This window comes from Danio rerio, chromosome 9 (genome assembly GCF_052040795.2).
Source record: "Danio rerio strain M-AB ecotype USA chromosome 9, GRCz13ab, whole genome shotgun sequence".
Taxonomy (NCBI): Eukaryota; Metazoa; Chordata; class Actinopteri; order Cypriniformes; family Danionidae; genus Danio; species Danio rerio.
This window is the reverse complement of record NC_141029.1, coordinates 20569972-20591562: the sequence shown is the minus strand read 5'-3', so window position 1 is coordinate 20591562 and position 21591 is coordinate 20569972. Positions and strand designations below refer to the sequence as shown.

At 38.5% G+C, this 21591-nt stretch overlaps 2 protein-coding genes across 4 annotated transcripts in view; one reads left to right on the top strand and one right to left on the bottom strand.

Moving 5' to 3' along the window:
* The window catches only part of tsc22d1 (TSC22 domain family, member 1), an 89312-nt gene extending 85798 nt beyond the window's left edge, over positions 1-3514 (top strand). For 2 of the 3 annotated variants that reach the window (NM_001328125.1, NM_001328126.1), the window contains 2 exon segments: positions 1449-1500; positions 2069-3514. In NM_001328125.1, coding sequence (NP_001315054.1) covers positions 1449-1500; positions 2069-2332 — 316 coding nt within the window. In that variant the 3' untranslated portion in view covers positions 2333-3514. 3 annotated transcript variants of the gene reach the window in all.
* An 11275-nt stretch (positions 3515-14789) lies between these two features.
* On the bottom strand, positions 14790-19695 carry serp2 (stress-associated endoplasmic reticulum protein family member 2). Its single transcript, NM_001302477.1, is given in 3 exon segments — positions 14790-15177; positions 15261-15333; positions 19431-19695. Coding segments are annotated over 3 exon segments (198 nt in total). The 5' UTR covers positions 19515-19695; the 3' UTR covers positions 14790-15136.
* Positions 19696-21591: the final 1896 nt, after the last annotated feature.

Sequence of the window (21591 nt, the reverse complement as noted above, 5' to 3'; positions counted from 1 at the left end):
ATATTGATACTAACAGATAACAAACCCTTGCATTTAATTTCATGGGGACTTTTAACATTCATTGATATATAATGGGGTTAATGAAAGCTATGGGGTTTTTATGAGGAAAGGTTTTATATTTGGAGGTCTTGGCATCTGTGTAGGTCTGAACTGATCCTGCAGTTCCACCTTTCGCCAACATGTGGCGACATGTAAACACTGCTCAGAACTGAGGCTTTCCTCATCAGGTGTTTTTAACCGTATATTCAATAAAACTAAACATTTTTGGCCAAATAATGGTTAAAACCTTTCTCCATGAGGCTGGTGCAGTAACATGGCATCACGAAAAAGCAATTAATATTTCTGCCTGGATTCTGCGGTGAATTATAGATGCTGAGTAATAGAGTTGTGCTGTTAAGAGCTGCTGGTGCCTTGAGACTTTTTTTATGGAATAACATCAACCCGCTCCAACCGGATCGTCTTTATAAGGCAAGGCTCGTCTGAATAAATTATCCGGAGCCAGTCGGAAGAGCCCCAAATGGGGGAGTCGCTGCATAAATTAGCCAAATAGCGCTCGCTCTCCGCCAATAGCACGCCGAGCAGCGCTGGTGTGAAATAAATTATGCAAATAGCGCAGGCTGCAGATATTCACCAGCGCAGAGATGAGCTGACCTTGGAGTTTCTTTGTGCTGCGGCACTGGATGTACGGTCTCTTGATAAAGCGAGCTTTTCTGCTGGAGGGTCGCGGCACACTATTCCTGCAAACGCACACAAAGGATGTAATGCTCAAAAGGCTGTAAGGAAGGACACGCGTTCGCTTCCCTGCTCGATTTTACATGGACGCAATAGCATGAATTCTCCATGCTATTCCGTGGCGATGGATCTTGGTGTTTGTCAGCTTAGAAATTTCTCAATATCTTTCCTCTCGTCGTTGTTGGGGACCGAGACCTCGTCCGTCAAGCTCGACAATAGGTAAAACAAAATATAGCAGATTTGATATTTTCGTGACAAAGGCTAAAGCTTATTGTGTGCTGCGTGAGCCAGTGCAAAACACGAACGGCGAAAATGAAGGGAAAAATTCCGACCTACTTGGTGTTTTTGGCGAATTCTGGTTGCTTTCGTTTTAGCTGAGTTTCATTATTGTCATTTTGTGTGTGTGTGTTTGTGTACTGTATGTGCGTGTGTGCTGTGGTAACAACATTAAGCTGTAAGCCTGCTCTCAGTCAGTGAAAGATGATGCTGAAAGCTCATCTGAATGTATAGATCTCTCTAAATACGCAAAATAGGTAGAATAGAAAGATTTCTTAAGGAAAACATTAAGTGTAATATTATATAATCTTGAAACGACGATCATCGACATTGTATGTGTTTATGGTAATTTTGTGTTACCGTTGCCATAGTATCTGTTAATGTATCACTGCTGTTGTGTTAGAGCAGTCGAGTAACGATTATCCCTTTTTCCTCTACAGCTCTTCGGGTGCCAGTGTTGTGGCCATAGACAACAAAATTGAACAAGCCATGGTAAGTCATCCTACTTTTCTCCTCAAATACTGCATATTTGAGCATATATGTTGTTTACATGCCGTAAGCAGGCTGTCGAGTTGCATCAGTGTCACTGAAATGAATTATGTAATCATTATCAAACGCTCTGTCATCGTGACGGCCTACATTACATTAAACGGTGCACAGTTTGAAGATAATTCCCTGCAGTCATCGCTTAGTTTCAGTTATTTAGCAGATAAGAAATCTTTAGTGTTTGTTTGCTGACTTGCCTGGGGTTTCGCCTCCACTCACGCGATCTGTGCACCTTGTTACTGTTGCTAGGCAAACCTCAAAGCTTTTACACGTAGTTATAAATATCTCGGCCTCTCATTGGACTGACGCGATGTGGGACGGCCATTTTGTCAGTTTGGTGACGCCAAGCAGTGGCATAAACCAAGGGAGGGAGGGCTTGTGGGTAAAGAGTAGGGTCCAGCTTTTCTGCTATATTCTCAGTGTAGATGTGTGACTATGTCATAAAATAATCCAATACAGAGATTAATAAAATAAACAAAGCTGTGAAAAATAACCGTTTGTGATGCGCTTTCAGGATCTGGTGAAGAGTCACCTGATGTACGCTGTTCGGGAGGAGGTGGAGGTGCTGAAGGAACAGATTAAAGAACTGCTCGAGAGGAATTCTCAGCTGGAGCAGGAAAACAACCTGCTGAAGAACCTGGCCAGCCCGGAGCAGCTGGCACAGTTTCAGGCGCAGGTGCAGAGCGGTTCGTCGCCTCCGTCGTCCGCTCAGGGAGCGCAGCAGCCGCCCACCCCGTCGGCCCAGCTCGCAGCACAAAACTCTGGCCCATCGGCGTAGCACCCCACGAGGAACCACGAGCTGCTCTGAAGCGTATGAACAAACACGCCTCACTCACATTGTTAGACTGACGAATTTTGCACACCTTTCAAAACTTGACAAACCGAGGTGATTTACGCACCAATGACAATCCCTGTTGGCCCGAGGTGGGACATTGCCAAAATCCACGGAATGTGATTTGTGGAAGCGAACAATCGGAGGAAGCGATATTAAGAATCACTGTGCCTGTGTCTAAAGTCGTGTTGGTTTTCACTCAAGGCTGTTTTTCCATGTCTCCCTTCCCTTTGTAGTGTACAATGCTGACTGCGGTCTTTTTTAGACGGCGAGCTTCTATTAAAGCAAGCACTTTTATGGTGACGAATGTGATGAAATTGAAAGATCTGTCAATCTGTGCCCCAGCTGGCATGGGGAAGGCAGACGCTTTGAGGACTTCCGTTGGTGTAATCATGATACTTTTTTCAAATGAAGAAAACGAGGAGGCGTGACGCGTATAATCCTCACTCGTTCTCTGTGCGGTGAGAATGACGTATTGCGAGGTGGACAGGCTGTATATTATTGTATGATTAGTGTAAGTATTTTGTAAAATAGCGATATCATGCGAAGCGATTACAGAGACACTATATAGGTTGTACAGATTTAAGGGATGGCGAGGTAGTTTGCTTATCCAGGAGACATCAATCTTTTTTTTTTAAACGCTGTTAAGCAGGATCAGTCTTACAATATTTATCTGATAAATGGAAGAACTACTCCTCTAACACCTACTGTACACTACTTTTTGGTCACTTGAGATGATTTTTTTGAAAGTATTACGCCCATGTGATTTCTGTTTTCAGTTTGGACAGTGAAGTATTCTGGCTCAATCTTCTCACTTACAGTTACTCTCTTGACTATCATATAGCTGACATGGATTTGCATTGTGTACAACTTGTATGCTTATGTTCTGTGCATGTTCTCGAACCAGGAGATAAGTTGTAATATACTGTAATTGCACTTGCCAGTTGAAATTCACAACTCTCAATAAAGTCATGTTTGTGAAAGCTGCTGAGAACGATCCTTCAGATACTTTCGCTTGCGTGACCACGATGGGTATTTCGTTTGTTCTGGTTGAATGAATCGTAGAAGTGCTAGTTAGGGTTTGTGTTTGTACACTTTTCCTAAAAATATGATGTTTTTTTATCTTGATTTGTGGTTGTTTATTCAGCTTGGCTGCACAATAATTCGAAATTATGCAACGTTGTGTACGTTTTGCTATTTTAATATTCATTTTGATTTAACATTTGACTAGAAAAACGCTAGTTTAAAAAAAAATGATCATACTAAAACAGTGGTCACCAAACTTGTTCCTGGGGGGCCGGTGTCCTGCAGATTTTAGCTCCAACCCTAATTAAACACACCTGAACAAGCTAATCAAGGTCTTATTAGGTATACTTGAAACATCCAGGCAGGTGTGTTGAGGCAAGTTGGAGCTAAACCCTGCAGGGACACCGGCCCTCCAGGACCAGGATTGGTGACCCCTGTACTAAAATAAACAGGTCATATTAATTTTCTGGTCTGATTAAATCCATCTCAGGATTTAAAAAATGTCAAGGAGCAAACATTTAGCCTTTTAAACACTGTGAATGTATCTTTGCTGATATTATGATTATTATTATCTGTTGTCATTCCACTTGTTAAGTCGTGATGTGTGAAATTCTGTTTCCAGGTGCAAGCCGCTGCTCATTTGAATTGAGAAAATATTTGCTTAGGACCCCTTTTTAGTCCTATCACACATTAAAGTGAGTTTGATTGGTGTGCACATCAGTCTCTTGACTTGCTGCATCACAGACACCAATATTTTAACAATTCATAAAACATGCAAGACTTTCTGGCTATCTATATGTGGCATGGTTATATATATTGTGATGGTAATTTCCGAAAATATTACATCACTTTCTAAACGTTTGTTAGTACCATTTGTTTAGACACACCATAGAGTTTAATAGAGCAATTGGACCCGGAATCGCCAGTTGCCGTGATGTCACACTTATCAAGCAGTTAGCCATGTTTTCATCCACCTATTTTTGTGTGTATTTTCAAATATTGCCTAAAAATGCTTAATGGATACGACAATACGTGCTTAAATTTTAAGAATTGCAATACGCACAAAAAAATTCATGTGATTTTGTTTAAAGAGATACAAAATGGGTGCAATCGGATGGCATAAACGGACAAACCAGCTTACTGACCGCATTGCAACTCCAGAATTGCTGAGCATCTCTCGCCTCCTAAAGCCACTGTGCGTTCATTGTGTTTCGTCATCTGAGGCGGAAGTAATTTATTACATAAGAAAAAAAGGCTCACAGTGGCTTCTACTGCAGGAAATTCCATATTTCCTTTTGATATTTTGCGTGTTTTTATCAGGAAGTGATGATTTTCTTTTATTTGCCAACATTTAAAGCAATATTTCAGTTTTATTCACATTTTCTTTTTTTTTTTGTATGGAAACAGCTATTTTTCCTCTTATCTCTAATCCCAGCATTATTACTATTATTATTATTATTATACAACTCTCTCCTTTTAAGCTGTAGGTTTACCTTTGAACCAGTCTAGCCAATATAAGCCTCCATCTGACTGGAAATATTCGGATTGCTTGGCTCAAAATAAATTTCATTCATCATATATCGCTGAGATGCTAGTAATGGTTCATATGCTGGTATTGAAATAATTTTTTATAGTGTGCAGCCGTGTTTCAGATGATATCTAAATCAATTTAATTGCTTAAGATATTAATAAAGCTGATTATCGACTAATGAATTAAAACCTTTCATCAAAGTTCTCATGAATCTACTGATCAAGACCAGTTTTTAGGACGTTTTTAAAAGTCTTTTTTTTTTGGATCTTTTTTGCTTTGGTCAGTAGGGCTGGGCGGATAATCGATATATCAAATCGCGATAAAATTTGTCAGTAACCATGATAAGCTCTTGATTTTTTTTCCCCCCTCTATATTGATCTAAGAGCCAATCACACAACAGAAATGTACAACAATGGGAATCTAAAAGTGTGTTGATATTAGAGATAAACCAAATTTTTAACCACTGAAAATTTGAAAATGTGTTATGCTATTTAATGGACTTTAGTCATTGTTGGGTTACTTTTTTACTCTGCAAGAATTAACAACTTATCAAAATATATATCGTTATTGTTCAATATGGAAAATAATTATTAATTATTAATATAATTTTTGCCATATCACCCAGCCCTAATCATCAGTGTTGCAGTTGAGACAAAATAAACCAATAGTATCTGAGACCATTTCATCTAAAGCAGTGGTTCTTAAACTGTTTTCATCAAGTACCACCTCAGAAAAAAAATGTGTCTCTCCAAGAACCACCATAATGACAAGGCAGATTAATTCCTATTAATAAGAATATTCATTATTGTCAGCCATTTTAAACATTATAAATAGTTTGAACATTAACACTGTACCGTTTATAAGTAAAAAATAAATAAATAAAAAGTCAATGTTTAAAATGTACTTTTAAAAGTTCAACAAAAATGAAAGGCTACTGTTCCTAAAGTAAAAAGAAAACTGGTACACTTGCTATACTTGTAAATGTAAAGTATTTACAAATAGTAGCCTATTTATCAAAGCCTGGAAATGTTGCTTGGACCTCATAAACATAGGCTATATGTCATCATATTCATATATAAATCATTTTTTATAAATTGCCCAATATATGTTGCATATACGCATGACATATTTGTATCATACCTGTCAACATTGGGATGTGAAAGTAAGGGATGCCCACCATAATAAAGGGACCCCCCCATCCAACCTCCCCAACGTTTTTGTATTTATTGTAAAGTGTTTTCATGCAATAAAGCAAAAGCACAGAACAGACTCGCATTTAAGATCAAGGGGCGGCCCCTGGTGGTTCAGCGGTATGGGTTGCGTATAGGGAGGCTCGGCTTTTTAATGTTTATTTTCCACCCTTCAGAGAAAGACTGGAAATACGGGAGAAATACGGGAAAATACTTTTATGGGATGATAGCAGGATTGAACTGTAAAATATGGGAGAATCCCGGGAAAAACATGAGGGTTGACAGATATGATTTGTATATGTTTAAAATCGAAACTTTAACTTGTATTTTAAATGATTTGGATTTACATATTTAAATTAGAAATTAGATCTGCTTATACTGCACGTCTTTTACAGTACGTGTGTCAGAAAAGTGAGCGAATAAATGCGCAAATACACTGCTTGACCAATTCATACGTGATTAATCCATTTACATAAATTTTCCATGATTTGAGATCTTAAGTGGGTCTTGGAGTTTGTCTCAACCGCACACGGACTAACTTTAATTAGGCCATATTCTAGCTCCAAGCTTCAATCATGGCAAAGTTGCTTAAGTCTATGTTCTGTGTTCCGTGAATCACATCCAGATAAATTAGTCTAAATCTGAGGTAACAAATCAATTGAAAGCCACGCTGCTTTACAACACAAATAACTTTACAAATTAAAAACACAATATTTTACACAACTACGAACAGAAATTTTTTAAAAACACATTTGTGGTCATTATTTTACCAATGATGCAGCATGGGGAGATTCTTGAGTTTGCAGAAACCGAAATGCCAACACAACAGCACTGTTCTGCAAAAGCACGTCTCTAGCACGTATCTGCTCCGCAAGCACTGTGGCCTCGCACCTCTTTTTCTGATATCTGATAACGTCATGAACTAAAGTAAACATTCTAAACACACCGATGTGAACGTACGCTTCAGGGAACAGCCGAGCTGATCACATCAGTGTAATCGAGTCAAAGGGTTAAAAGGTTTTTTAATTTATTTTTTAAAAATTTTTTAAAAAACACAGTTTTGAGAACCACTGATCTAAAGGATCCACGTTTACTGTCTGAGAAATGTCTTCTATTAATTCAACTTCAAAATCACAAAAGTAAGAAACTATATAGAGCTGTTACCGATAAAGTAAAAACACTAACTTAAAAATTTAAAAGGATAGTTCAACAAAAAACAAACATTTTCTCCTCATTTCCTCACCGTCAAGTTGTTCCAAATCGTTAAGGTTTATACAAATAAGTATGTATGTCCAATCTGATGTATGTAGTGGGGAAAAAGAAAAACTTGTTCGTCAGACGCTGGATTCAAACAGAGTTCAGACAACTCTGCTGTCAGTAGTGCTCTATCCTTTTTACTGTTGATCAAACGGCGATGGCGAGACGCACTCGACTAGCTTATTCCAACGAGGTGCGCTATTTGCACTTAGGCCATACTCACACTATGTACAGTTGTCTCGAACCAGGCCAAAGCACGCTTGTCCCCCCTCCCGTCTCCACCGATAGCCCGCACTCGCATTACAATCAGGCCTGGGCACGCTTAAGTCATTGATGCTGTGCTGTTCAGTAAGCACTCTTGCTCAGCACAGTGGAGACTTCTCTAGTTATATCGGTTCAGTCGTTTGATATGCAGTGACATGCAGTCAAATATTTCGCCATCAGTCCTTAGGGATGCGGTGACACAGATATTTAGCCAAACTGATCCGCCAATTTTGACGCTCATAAACAAACATAAAGCTTTCGTGCTGCAGGAATGAGGAGATTTGCTGAAGGTGCACAGCTGCTGTGCAGTGAGGGGTTTGTGTATTTCTTAAACTACGGCAGTTTGTGTTCATTGAACAGTAAAATTGATGAATAAGTCCATATGAAACAGTCCCTTAAAAGTCACGTCTCTCTTTCAGTTTCGGGCTTACGCCTGTTTTACACCGCAAGCGAAAGCAGTGCGTGAGCAGAGCGTGCGCATCGCGTATGTCGAGCAGAAGCAGCACACAGGCGTTTGCCTTTCACACTAGCTGCGTCTGCAGCCACAGCTCTTCGGCAGCTGCTGCAGAGATCAATCGATCTCTGTCTATTCTATGTAGTTACCTATGTCTCTCTAATATACAAATACACTTTTTAAACTTTTCATCTGCACCAAAGCCCGCGGCAACTTCCTCCTATGCTGTTTCTTTAACCTGCAAATGTTTATTTTTCAAATTTTAAAAATCAAATAGTACTATATGCTTCTTAAGCTCTATGAGGAGTGTCTACACTCAGAAGACAATCGCCTGTGATAACATGTCATTTGGTTTTTGATTGTCAGGTTGCTGTGGGCCTAGTTATAATAATATTTATACAATATAGTTATAATGATATTTATACATGATCAAACTAGTATTACTTTCTCCGCTTCAGTGATGTCCAGCGGCAGAATAACAGCTCGTTAATTCATGCTTGTGCAGAGGATGAGACGGACGAAAGTAATTAATGTATGCCCTTCTTTTTCTTATTTTAGTGTTGTCAGGTCCACAGTGCAAACAGCTCCCAGTAGGAATAACTTGAGTGAACATAAAACAAAGCAGAATAAAACATTCTTCCTCTGCTTGAGCTGCACAGCACACAGCGAGTTCACAAAATCCAGCATGCGTGTCGAACTACCCTACCCACAATACACTTTGCTATGGACTACAACTTCTCAAAATATTCTATTTCCCCTCTCCTGAAACACTAGCATGCAACTTAAGCAAAACTGATAATAAAATAGTTTTACATTTGGTTTTGTAGTTCGGGCCTAAATAAATGTTTGTTGCCGTTTTTAATCGTTTAAGTTCATTTGATTGACTATATATAAATCAGTTGACATTATTAACGCATTTATTGGGTACAATTGCTACTTTTTACTGTTATTTATTGTTTTTTGGTCATTATCAATGCACTGTCACTTTAATTGAGTGTGAGCAGCGTGTCAAAAATAGACCCAGAGTCGAAACTATCGCTGCACTGCTGCTTCAGCGACGCTCACGCCTCGCGCTGACACGCTGCTGCTCCATGTGATATGAAAGCTCTAGACTGTTAACTGTTAACATTAACGCCAAAAAAACATGCGCTGCTCACGCTCTGCTCACGTGCTGCTGACGCTTGCGATGTGTAACAGACGTTAGGGGGTTGGGTGGTGTTGTTGTCGCGCGCGTTCTGATCAGCGGTATTGTCGCGCACTGCACAGGTTGTGCCCTATGTGTGCATATGCCTGATCACCACCTACCCCAACGCTACACCTACCCCTCAGTTATTAACGTCTACACCTTGTCAATTAACGTCTACACCTACCCAAACCGTACACCTACCCCTCCGTTATTATCATCTACACCTACTTCAACCCTGCACCTACCCCTCAGTTATTAACGTCTACACCTATCCCAACCCTACACCTACCCCTCAGTTATTAACGTCTACACCTACTGAAACCCTACACCTACTCCGTTAATAACGTCTACACCTACTCCAACCTAGCACCTACCCCTTAGTCATTAACGTCTACACCTACCTCAACCCACACCAACCCCTCAGTTATTATCATCTACACTTAATCAGGTAACATCAGTTATATGCCCATCCACCTACCCCAACCCTACAACTACCCCATCAGTTATTATTGTCTACACTTAGTCATTTAAAGTCAGTTTTTAGCCCCTTTCACACAGCGATACCGGTATATATATTGAAAATTTCCAGAACGACTTTACCGGTAAATTAAAAAAAGCTCTGTTCACACAGGTGAGGACGCTACGGAATTTTTCCGGAAAATAGCATTGACACATCTATTCAAAAATACCTGTAAATTCCGACATCATTAACCAGAAATGACATCTAAACTGCTGCGCTTGTATTTGTAAACATTTGACTACATCACAAACTCTGTGGATGGATCAGTATTGTGAACAACTTCAATGAAAAAATATAGAGAAACACTTTCGCATGTCGAGATGTACATGTGTGTATGCTGGCGCTCATGGGCTGTTTCATATGCACTTGCAACGCTTGAAGGTAAACAAACAATGGTTTATCATCTTATCGATAATTATTTGCACGGTTGGCATTGAGATGAACATATAAAAGTTATCTGACTAATTTCTAGCAGCTAAATGTCTGGAAAAATATTTAAAGGCTTTTATTCTCTAAACTGAGCGGATGTGAATGCGTCTGACTGTTCTGATTGGCTAAAGCAGACGTCTCACATCAGCACGTTCTAGACATGCACGCGCTTCTTCCGGCAATCTTCCTTCTGCGTTCACACAGCAGCATTCTGGCAAATTACCGGTAATGTTAGAACTTCTCTTTCCGGAAAATAGCCAGAACGAATTTAAAGGTATTTTCAAAAAGGCATGTTCACACATACAACCTTTCCGGAAAATTGGCGGTAATTTTCCGGAAAGGTTTGTATGTGTGAAAGGGGCTATTGCCTACACCTAGTCAGTTAACTTCAGTTATTGTCTACACCTAGTCAGTTAACTTCAGTTATTGTCTACACCTAGTCAGTTAACGTCCATTATTAACATCTACACCTACCCCAACCCTACACCTATCCCACACAGTTATACTGTCTACACCTACACCTACCCCAACCTTGAACCCAACCATTACAGTTATTGATGTCTACACCTACCCCAATTCTAAATTTTAATTTCTACACCGGGGGTCAAACTAGCACATGCTTACCTGCATGTTTCAAACAAACCTGAAGGACTCTATTAGTTTGATCAGGTGTATTTAATCCTTCCCCAACCTCAAACCCAACCCTTACAGTTATTAACATCTACACCTACTCCACCGCTAAACCCAAACTTCACAGTTATTAACGTCTACACACACCCCAATCCTAAACCCAACCATCACAGTTATTAATGTCTACACCTTCCCCAACCCTAAACCCAACTATCACAGTTATTAATGGCTACACCTTCCCCAACTTTTAACCCAACCATCAGTTATTAATGTCTACACTTTCCCCAACCTCAAATCCATCTGTCACAGTTATTAACATCTAAACCTACTCCACCGCCAAACCCAGCCCTCACAATTAACGTCTACACCTAACCCAATCTTAAACCCAACCATCAGTTATTAACATCTACACCTACTCCACCGCTAAAACCCACCCTCAGTTATTAACGTCTACACCTACCCCATTCCTAAACCCAACCCTCACAGTTAACGTCTACACCTACACCTACCCTAAACCCAACCATCAGTTATTAACCTCTACACTCACTCCACCGTTTAACCCAACCTTCACAATTAACGTCTACACCAACTCTACCGCTAAACCCAACCCTCAGTTATTAACGTCTACACCTACCCCAATCCTAAACCCAACCATCACAGTTATTAATGTCTACACCTACACCTACCCTAAACCCTACCATCAGTTATTAACATCTACACCTACTTCACTGCTAAACCCAGCCCTCACAGTTATTAACATCTACAACTACCCCAATCCTAAACCCAACCATCACAGTTATTAATGTCTACACCTACACCTACCCTAAACCCTACCATCAGTTATTAACATCTACACCTACTTCACTGCTAAACCCAGCCCTCACAGTTATTAACATCTACAACTACCCCAATCCTAAACCCAACCATCAGTTGTTAACGTCTACACCTACTCCACCCCTAAACCCAACCCTCACTGTTAAGCATGCGCTTTATAATGTCTGATGTGGCACTTGGATGTGTGCAGGGCTGGATGTCCACCACAGGGTGCAGCAGGTCCAACTTGGAGGGGCATGGCTAAGAATATCTTACCCAATTTGTCAAAATGATATCATCAGAGGAGGACTGCCATTCCAGAGCGGAAGCAAATGGTCAGATTTGCCAAAGGATTACTAAAACTTTTTTTTCCTCTGTTAGGGATAAAACAATTATCTGTGCCAGACAACCCAGCGTGCACAACTAGAATAAATACTGTCAATTATGATTTCATGTGGATTTTAAGGTCCACAAAGCTAGATAGAAGACCTCAGATGTTAAAGGAAAAAGGATCAAAACTCAGAGATTGTCATCATCATCCTCCAGCTCCAGTGGGATTGTCTGTACACTGTGTTGTCTGTTAATTTTAAATGACATTCTGTTACATAATCTATTGCAACATTCATGAATGTTCACTTTGGAAAAAGACAATAAAATATTAAAGCGATAGTTCTAAAATGAAAACTGACTTTCATTCAAGTGCTTCCAAACCTGTTTGAGCTTCTCTTTTCTGTTGAGCACAAAAGACGATTTTTTGAAGAGTGATGGAAACCGTTAGCAGTTGATCAACGCTATGGTAAAATAGCTGACTATAGTTTGACACAAACAGAAGCTTGACTTGAAAACTATGAACATGTACTCTCTAGTCCGCTCATAAACCGTGCACAACTGTTGAAAAAACGAACTCATGTAGCTAGCATTATACCCGCGTGACTAATCCGCTGTCTCCATTATACTTACAGACCTTTTTTACTGTTGATTACTAGTAGACCCTACACTAAAAATATCCATAAATTAAGTTTTCCATATTTTGTGATTCATGTTTTTATTATTTATGCTTTTGAGTCATATTATGAGAAAATAGGCAGAAAACACAAAATACGGAAACTGTTAATTAACAGATTTTTTTAGTGTAGAAGATGTTTACTTTTGATCATTAGTAGATATGTCGATGGTCAATAATTCAGTATAACATGTTAACGAACATGCACAATATTGGTATTGTTGACGCTTTTTAATAGCGTGAATGATTATTAATTTTTTTAAATGTTTAAAGTGCCTTTTTAGGAATATTCAGATTGTTGTATTAGTGCTTGTTCATCACAGTCTAATCTCAAGAGGTAACGTAACTATTATGTCTTTTAGTAATTAGTTTAGTGTCTAAAGGCTGATTCATACTTGTGCATCAAGCGCGCGTGTAGCCTTTGCGCAGTCGCATAGCCCTTGCCGTGGCTGACGCGCATCTCTCAAAAAATGTACACGTCGGAACGATGCGTAATACAAGCTCTGTGACTGGTTGGGTTGGTAGCTGTGATAAGTGTGAGCGGTGCTGAGAGCCGTAAGCCCAATGGAGCAATTGTTTACAAGCGTCAAGCACCGTAAAGGACCTCCAGATGGAAATTTTTGTTTCGTGTTCACCTTATGATTAAAGTTGTTGCATGTCTGCTAGTTTCCGTGTCTAAATGAGCAAGTTTTAGCTGCTTGTACATTAAGGTAGCATTCAGAAAACATCAAGAAACTTGATATAGAGGAACATAACATAACCTATTGCCAACTAGCATTTCGGAAGTGTTATTGCAGAGCAACAGAAAACTGCATGTGGAAGTATAAATGCACTGTGGGTCTCGGCAATCGCTCAATGCAGAAGTACAAACCAGTCTTAATTCGTATGAATTTGTACGAGTTTAGTCATACGAAACGTATGATTTGAAAAAGGAGGCTTGGCACCCAACCCCATCCCTATATCTAACCTTCACTAGGGGATAAGCAAATCATGCTAAATTATATGAATGAGATTGTACGAATTGATACGAAATTAGCCACCATTTCAAAAAGTTATGAATTGCTGTTACAATTGTGTGGAAAATGCTTAAAAACTGAATAGCCAAATTATTTTTGCCAAACATTTTTGCCATAATCTGGTGTACTCTACATCATTGAAAATTCAGTGACTACTTATCAGTGACTAAAGTAAATATAATAAAAACTCAGAAAAGCATTTATCAATCTTAGCGTACGTTAAGTTCTTAGCTATTGGCTAAAACACATTAAGAAAGTCATAATCGTAACAGAATTAAACAGTTAATAACTAATATCCATTATTCATATTTTACTTTATATACATATGTATATTTGAATGCATTAACCAACATTCACTAATGATACCTTTTTGTAAAGTGTAACATATAGTTCTTTATCATCCTTTTATATTTTAGTTTAAAGCATTTATTTACTCTAAACGTATATACAATAAAGCAATACACCATTTTTAGCTATTTAACTTGCTAAAGTATTTTTTTATGCAGCTTATATCAACATCGTAATAATACCATATACAGTGGTCTCTCACTATTAAGTGGTTCACTTTTCGCGGCCTTGCATTTTCACAATTTTTCGTGCAATGTGACATGCTTTATTTCTACAGCGCATTGTGTTCTGCATTCTGACTGGCTGTAGACCATTGTTAATCAATTTCGACTGGGCCATATTGACTACAGCTTGCCAAATTGAAATAAATCTTTATTCGCTAGCAGCAGTGTTATACTGTATGTTTGTAAGTATTCACCACACCATGTCGATGAAACCTTTTGCACCATCAAAGACACTGTGATCAAAGCTTTTAATCATAACAAGAAAAATTTATACTGGCAGATGCCTTGTTGCTAGGTTACCAATACTACAGTCGGCTGCTCTAACAACGCACTTCATACTTCGACAAACTTTATGTTATGTTGGCTCTTCAAAATATCTTGCTCAACAGAAGAAACTCGTACAGGTTTGGAACAAGTGAGTAAATAGCGACAGAATCTTCATTTTTGGGTTGAACCATAACTTAACATTAACCAAAATAAGTGTCAAAAAACCAAAACAAACCAGGCATTATCCAAATGTGTTTGACGTTTATTTGAAAAAGCCTCACGTAAACACGGTTCAATAGAGAAATAGATCACGGCGATCATCGATCACAAATAAATATGAGGGTAAAAATGATACAGACGTGTCAACAACAATGGTTGTGTAGAAAAAAGCGCACGTTCCCTTCATCCAGGGACACTGTAAACATGTGTGACAATGTCATGTAGTTTTTGTACACTAGATCCAGCTCAGCATACAAGCCTCTGACCCACGAAACGGACGTCCGTCTTCCAGACCTCCAGCGGATGGTGTTCAGCCACTCCCGAAAAATCTCATTCAGATGCAGGGCAGGGTGGGTGGAGGACACTCCGCGACTCACATTCCCATGCGGATACTCTGAATTATCTGAAAGATGGCTGAAATGCATATTCAGAGGGTTATTATTACTCAGGCTAAAAAAGCTTATTGGTTGAAATAGAAATGTAAAAAAATGACAAACCTGAGCCGCAAACGACAAATACAAAGAGTGCCAAAAGCCACGGCCCTACCGGATACTTCTCCTCCTGCGGTCGCTGAAATGGTGAGGGTGAAAGTGTCTCGTCAACAGAATATATATTTCATAAACAGCACAATATCTAGAGTAAATGTTTCCACAGGACACATTATTGTCACAGTAACAAAAGGGAAACAAACACCTGAAGACTTTTTGAGACTGTTGTGTTTGTCTGTACACTAAATCATTGTTGTGCACTTTGTATATGTATGAGGGCTGTGGAGTCGATGTGTTATGTGAATGACCCTACATACCTATATTACATTTCATATTTATGCTGAACACGGTTGAGTAACATGCAATAAAAGTCAATGTATCAAGACATGAATGCCCCTGTTTGTCTCATATTCATATCATATGATAAGCAGTATCAATATCACATTAGTGCTTATTTTTGTTCTAAATAGTATAAATTGCTTGATCTGTGTCTTGACCACTTTCATTGTTCAATTGTTCAGTATGCAAATAAATAACTTTAAAACAGTGACTTTACTGATGTATTTAGTAATTAGTAGTATACGAAATATTTCATGATAAATATACTGTATATCTAAAAATACACACAAAAACATTTTTTAAAGCTTACTTTATGTGACCAAATAAATAAATGTATAATTTCAAACTACAACAAAATAGAGCAGAAATCAAGATCCCATAATGCATTATACACATGTGGTTTTTAAATAAAAATGAACATAAAAATATTTGTTGTCCGGCAACGCTGTGGCACAGTAGGTAATGCTGTCACCTCACAGCAAGAAGGTCACAGGTTCTAGCCTCGGCTGGGTCAGAGGGCGTTTCTGTGCAGAGTTTGCATGTTCTCCCTGCATTCTTGTGGGTTTCCTCCGGGTGCTCCGGTTTCCCCCACAGTCCAAAGACATGTGGTATAGGTGAATTGGGTAGGCTAAATTGTCCGTAGTGTATGAGTGTGTATGGATGTTTCCCAGAGATGGGTTGTGGCCGGAAGGGCATCCGCTGTGTAAAAACGTGCTGGATAAGTTGGCGGTTCATTCCGCTGTGGCGACAATGGATTTACAAAAGGACTGAGCCGAAAAGAAAATGAATGAATGAATAAATATCTGTTGTCCTAACTTATTGTGTACAAATAATTTTATGTAAATATGTGTTTGTTTGTTTGTTTGTATATACATTGGTATATTTGTCTGTTTGAATATAATACAGTGCATCTGGAAAGTATCCATAGCGCTTCAATTTTTCCACATTTCTTACAGCCTTATTCCAAAATGGATTAAACAAATTTTTTTCCTCAAAATTCTACACACAATACCCCATAATGACAATTTGGAAAATGATTTTTTGAAATTGTTGCAAATTAATTAAAAATAAAAAACCTGAAAAATCACATGTATATAAGTATTCACAGCCATTGGCGTGCTCTCTAAGTTGAGCTCAGGTACATTCTGTTTCCACTGATCATTCTTGAGATGTTTCAGCAGGTTAATTAGAGATCACCTGTGGTAAATTCATTTGATTAAACATGATTTGAAAAGGCAGACACCTGTCTATATAAGGTCCCCGGGTTGACAATGCATGTCAAAGCACAAACCAAAAATGAAGACAAAGGAGTTGTCTGTAGACCTCTGAGGCAGGATTGTCTCGAGACACAAGGTTGGGGAAGGTTACAAAAAAATTTCTGCTGCTCTGGAAGTTCCAATGAGCACTGTGGCCTCCATCACCCGTAAGTGGAAGATGTTTGGAACCACCAGGAATCTTCCTAGAGCTGGTCGGCCATCTAAGCTGAGTGATCGGGGAAGAAGGGGCTGAGTCAGGGAGGTGATCAATAACCCGATGGTTACTCTGTCTGAGATCCAGCGTTCTTCTGTAAAGAGAGGAGAACCTAAATTTTCTAGTCTGATGAGAGTAAAATTTAACTCTTTGGAGTGAATGCCAGGCGTTACATTTCATCTTCCAGCAGGACAATGACCCAAAGCAAACCACCAAAATATCAATGAAGTGGCTCCACAACAACTCAGTAAATGCCCTTGAGTGGCCAAGCCAGAGTCCAGACCTAAATCCTATTGAACATCTCTGGAGAGATCTGAAAAAAATGTGTTGTACACCGTCGCCTCACATCCAACCTGATAGAGCTTGAGAGGTACTTCAAAGAGGAATGGGCAAAAATTCCCAAAGACAGGTGTGCCAAGCTTATGGCATCATATTCAAAAAGACTTGAGGCTGTAATTGTAATTGCATCAACAAAGTATTGAGCAAAGGCTGTGAATACTTCTGTACATGTGATTTTTCAGTGTTTTTTTTTTTTTTTTTTTATAAATTTGCAACAATTTCAAAAAATCTTTTCCACATTGACATTATGAGCTATTGTGTGTAGATTTTTAAGGAAATAAATGAATTTAATCCATTTTGGAATAAAGCTGTAACAAAAAACTGTGTGAGTGTATATATATATATATATATATATATGTGAGGGTGTGTGTATGTATATATATATATATATATATATATATATATATATATATATATATATATATATATATATATATATATATATATATATATATACATACACACACACACACACACACACACACACACACACACACACTGGTCAGCATATATAAGTACACTCCTCACAAATCTCTCTTTTAAATTCATATAGGAAGCTATACAATATTATATTTGTGCATATACATTAGATTAGTCAATACTGAAGTCATATCTGGAGCTTATCCAACAAAATAACTTATGATAACGGTCCAAAAACCAGTACACCCAAATTTATGTTATATAGAATAATAAATATAAATTTAAAGAAGAAAAATCAAGAGAAGCCAAAAAAAAAAAAAAAAAAAATTAATGGAATTTTTTTTTTAATTTTTGTAGATTGTAAAACGAATGAATGAATGACATTGCAATATATATATATATATATATATATATATATATATATATATATATATATATATATATATATAGCAATGTCATTCATTCATTCATTTTCTTGTCGGCTTAGTCCCTTTATTAATCCGGGGTCACCACAGCAGAATGAACCGCCAACTTATCCAGCAAATTTTTACGCAGTGGATGCCCTTCCAGCCGCAACCCATCTCTGGGAAACATCCACACACACACTCATACACTACAGACAATTTAGCCTACCCAATTCACCTGTAACACATGTCTTTGGACTGTGGGGGAAACCGGAGCACCCGGAGGAAACCCACGTGAAGGCAGGGAGAACATGCAAACTCCACACAGAAACGCCAACTGCGCCACTGCCTCGCCATATTGCAATGTTTGCATTTAATTGTTTTATCTTAAGTTTTCTAATTATGTTTGGTGACTAAATATTATTTTAATAAATATATCTGTTTTGTTTAAATGCACGAAAATACATTGCCTATATTCACTGAGAAATGGAAAAAAGTATTTATTGTCAAAATGGGCTGTACTCAAATATGCTTAAACATGATATTTTAAATTGCAGCACAAGCAGTTTATTTCTAGTCAAATGCCCCGTGACTCTATCATAAAATTGCCCATATAGACTTTTACTCACATATTACACATTCTATTAAAAACATGTACAAATTAACATTCTTCATCACAGGATCCTAATCATGCATTTACCCCAATTGCCACATAACATGCTTATAGTGCCAAACAAACACAATTACAGCCTGTCATATCTGGTCAGAATGAGTTGATAGACGCCTATGACAGATGTTGTGACCCAGTTAAACCGCACCTTTACAAGGGAGGGTCAGCAGTGGTCAGATTAGTTATGAGCGTCTGTCATCAGTTCCTACAACCGTGACCATGGCAACAACATAGGCGTCAACGTTACCTAAATCTGGTTTACATCACTCGAACAGCTTATCGGGCAGATTGTGATCATGCAAAACAATAGCGTGTTTACAGTCCGTGCGAATTAAGCCTCATTTAAGATCGTCCCGATAGTAAAACAATTGGCTGAATAATTACACTTACACTCGCCTCATATGATGTTATAAATAAAACAACAAACCGGCGATGACCTTAAAATGAGCTGAAACCCCTAATTATGCACCTAAAGCCGAAATCTATTCAGAAACGCAAACCTAAGATCATCATTAAGACGACAGACAGCAGTCTTACCAGGGTCTTCGCCACGTTCCCCCTCTGAGTGATGTTTTTGCTGTGCTTCTCGTTTGCCATTCGGATTCTTTGTTTTGCTACCATCTTCCGACTCCGCGTGTGTGTGTATGAATTAATCGCTACTGTGAATCAAATCTTGCTTTAACTGAGGTGATGCTTGAGTCCCTTTCCCTGCACCTGCTCCCCTAAACCGAATTATGCGGGACGGAAGTGCGCCTCCATGTAGCCTGACAACGTCTGGAGGGACGCGCTCCCTATTTAGCTCAGCTTCATCACCATGCTCCATTAAACTGCCTGTGTTTTTATTTTTACTTTATGTTTTTAGTCACAAAGGGATTTTAGATTAGATTTGTGGCTTTCTGATGGCTAAAATTAAATATAGAAAATCACTTCAAATATTAATGAAATAATTAATTAGTATTACCAAAGTAAACATGTTATTCCCTGTTGGGAAATCCAGCTCACAGAAGTAGTTGTTTTGGAACATTATAATTCCATCTAGTTGTTTATTAGCTCATCCAGTCTTGTCATTAACTTAAAATTGGCAATGGGCACTTGCTGCCCTGATGGAAAAACCAGACATATATGCTGGGAAGGTATGTTTTGATGCTGTTTAACCTGGTTTTTCCCAGGAGGCACAGGATGTCATCATGATTAAAGTTGTACTGAAACGTTGTGGGACGTTGCATTTTGTTTGGAAATAAAAATCGGGTTAGTGTCAGAACCCAACATAAGGCAGACATCAATGTCTAACTTCAGACAGTTGTTGCATTTTGATCACTTTCCAATGCAACCTAAAAGCAACCAATATAATAATGTTACGGCTAGCCGTTGCGTAAACATTACCAATATGACGTCTATCATACATTGCAATTTGGTTGCCATACCTGATGAATAAATGTCCGTATTTGATGTCAATACGTCATTGGTTTAAGATGTTGATTTAACGTTGGATTTTGATCACTTTTCAACACAACATAAAATCAACCAAATATCAACGGCATTATAGGACGTCAAGATGCTGGCGAACTAAATCTAACCTGATGTTCATGTCTGATGACGCTGAGTGTCTGCTGGGTTGCTGGTCAAGTGTTATTATTATTTGACCAGCAAAGATCCAGCAAGAACAAAACAATCTCACAGTAATTCATAACTTTTTGATTTAGTAAATTGAGTAACTAATTCACATTAATTTATTTAATCTCAATTGTACATTTTAGTATGATTTGCTTGTTCCAATTAAGGGTTAGTGGTGGTGTTTGGAGGTACACCTCCTTTAAAAAAATGTACATGAATGAAATCATATTCATATTCATAAGGACAAAATTTAAAATAGTTGTGTTTTTATGCGAGACAAGAACCAACACATGACCAGCAAAGAAGCAAGAACCAAAAAGCTTAAACCATTAAATCAGCATCAAAACTTACCTAACCAGCATGCTTTTTTTCAGCAGGGTGGCTATTATTCCATCCAAGGCTTATTAGCTGGTTCAGTATTACTGGCTGACCTAAACTAGACATAAACATTTCAGAATTTTCATTTCAAAAGTTCACACTTAGCTGATGATTGATTATGAGCTTGTTTGGCATGCTGTTCCAGGAGAGAGCCCTGAGCTCAAAAGATCCTTAACCCTTGGGCTTCCTCCTGTTTGCATGGCGAGAGAGGAGATTGAGCTCTGGTAGATCTCAAGAACTTCCTCACTTATTTGTGGCTAATAACAAATTGCTTCATGAGAAAAAATACTGCAGCTAGGAACTTGACTATGGTGCCAATTTTGTTTAGTTAGTTTACTTACGATTCATGTCTTTGTGGGAGGAAACCAAGGGACCCAGGGGAAACCCACGCGAACACATGCAAACTCTGCACAGAAACGCCAATTGGCCCGGGAAGGACAGAAACCAGTGACGTTTTTGCTGTGAGGCAACAGTGCTAATCACTGGGCCACCCAGCCACCCAATCTAGGAAAATAGTGGGAGGAATTTGGGAGGACGAGGGGACTCTTCAAGATGAAGACGGTATGAAGACTATGGTTATTTTTAGAGACTTAGGTAAATTGATAGTTAGGGAATTATTTGTTAGCTAATGCAGGTCCAGCCGTGATCAATCTTAAGCACATGATCCTCATAAAATTAGTTTATAAATAAACTTTACTTAATATTA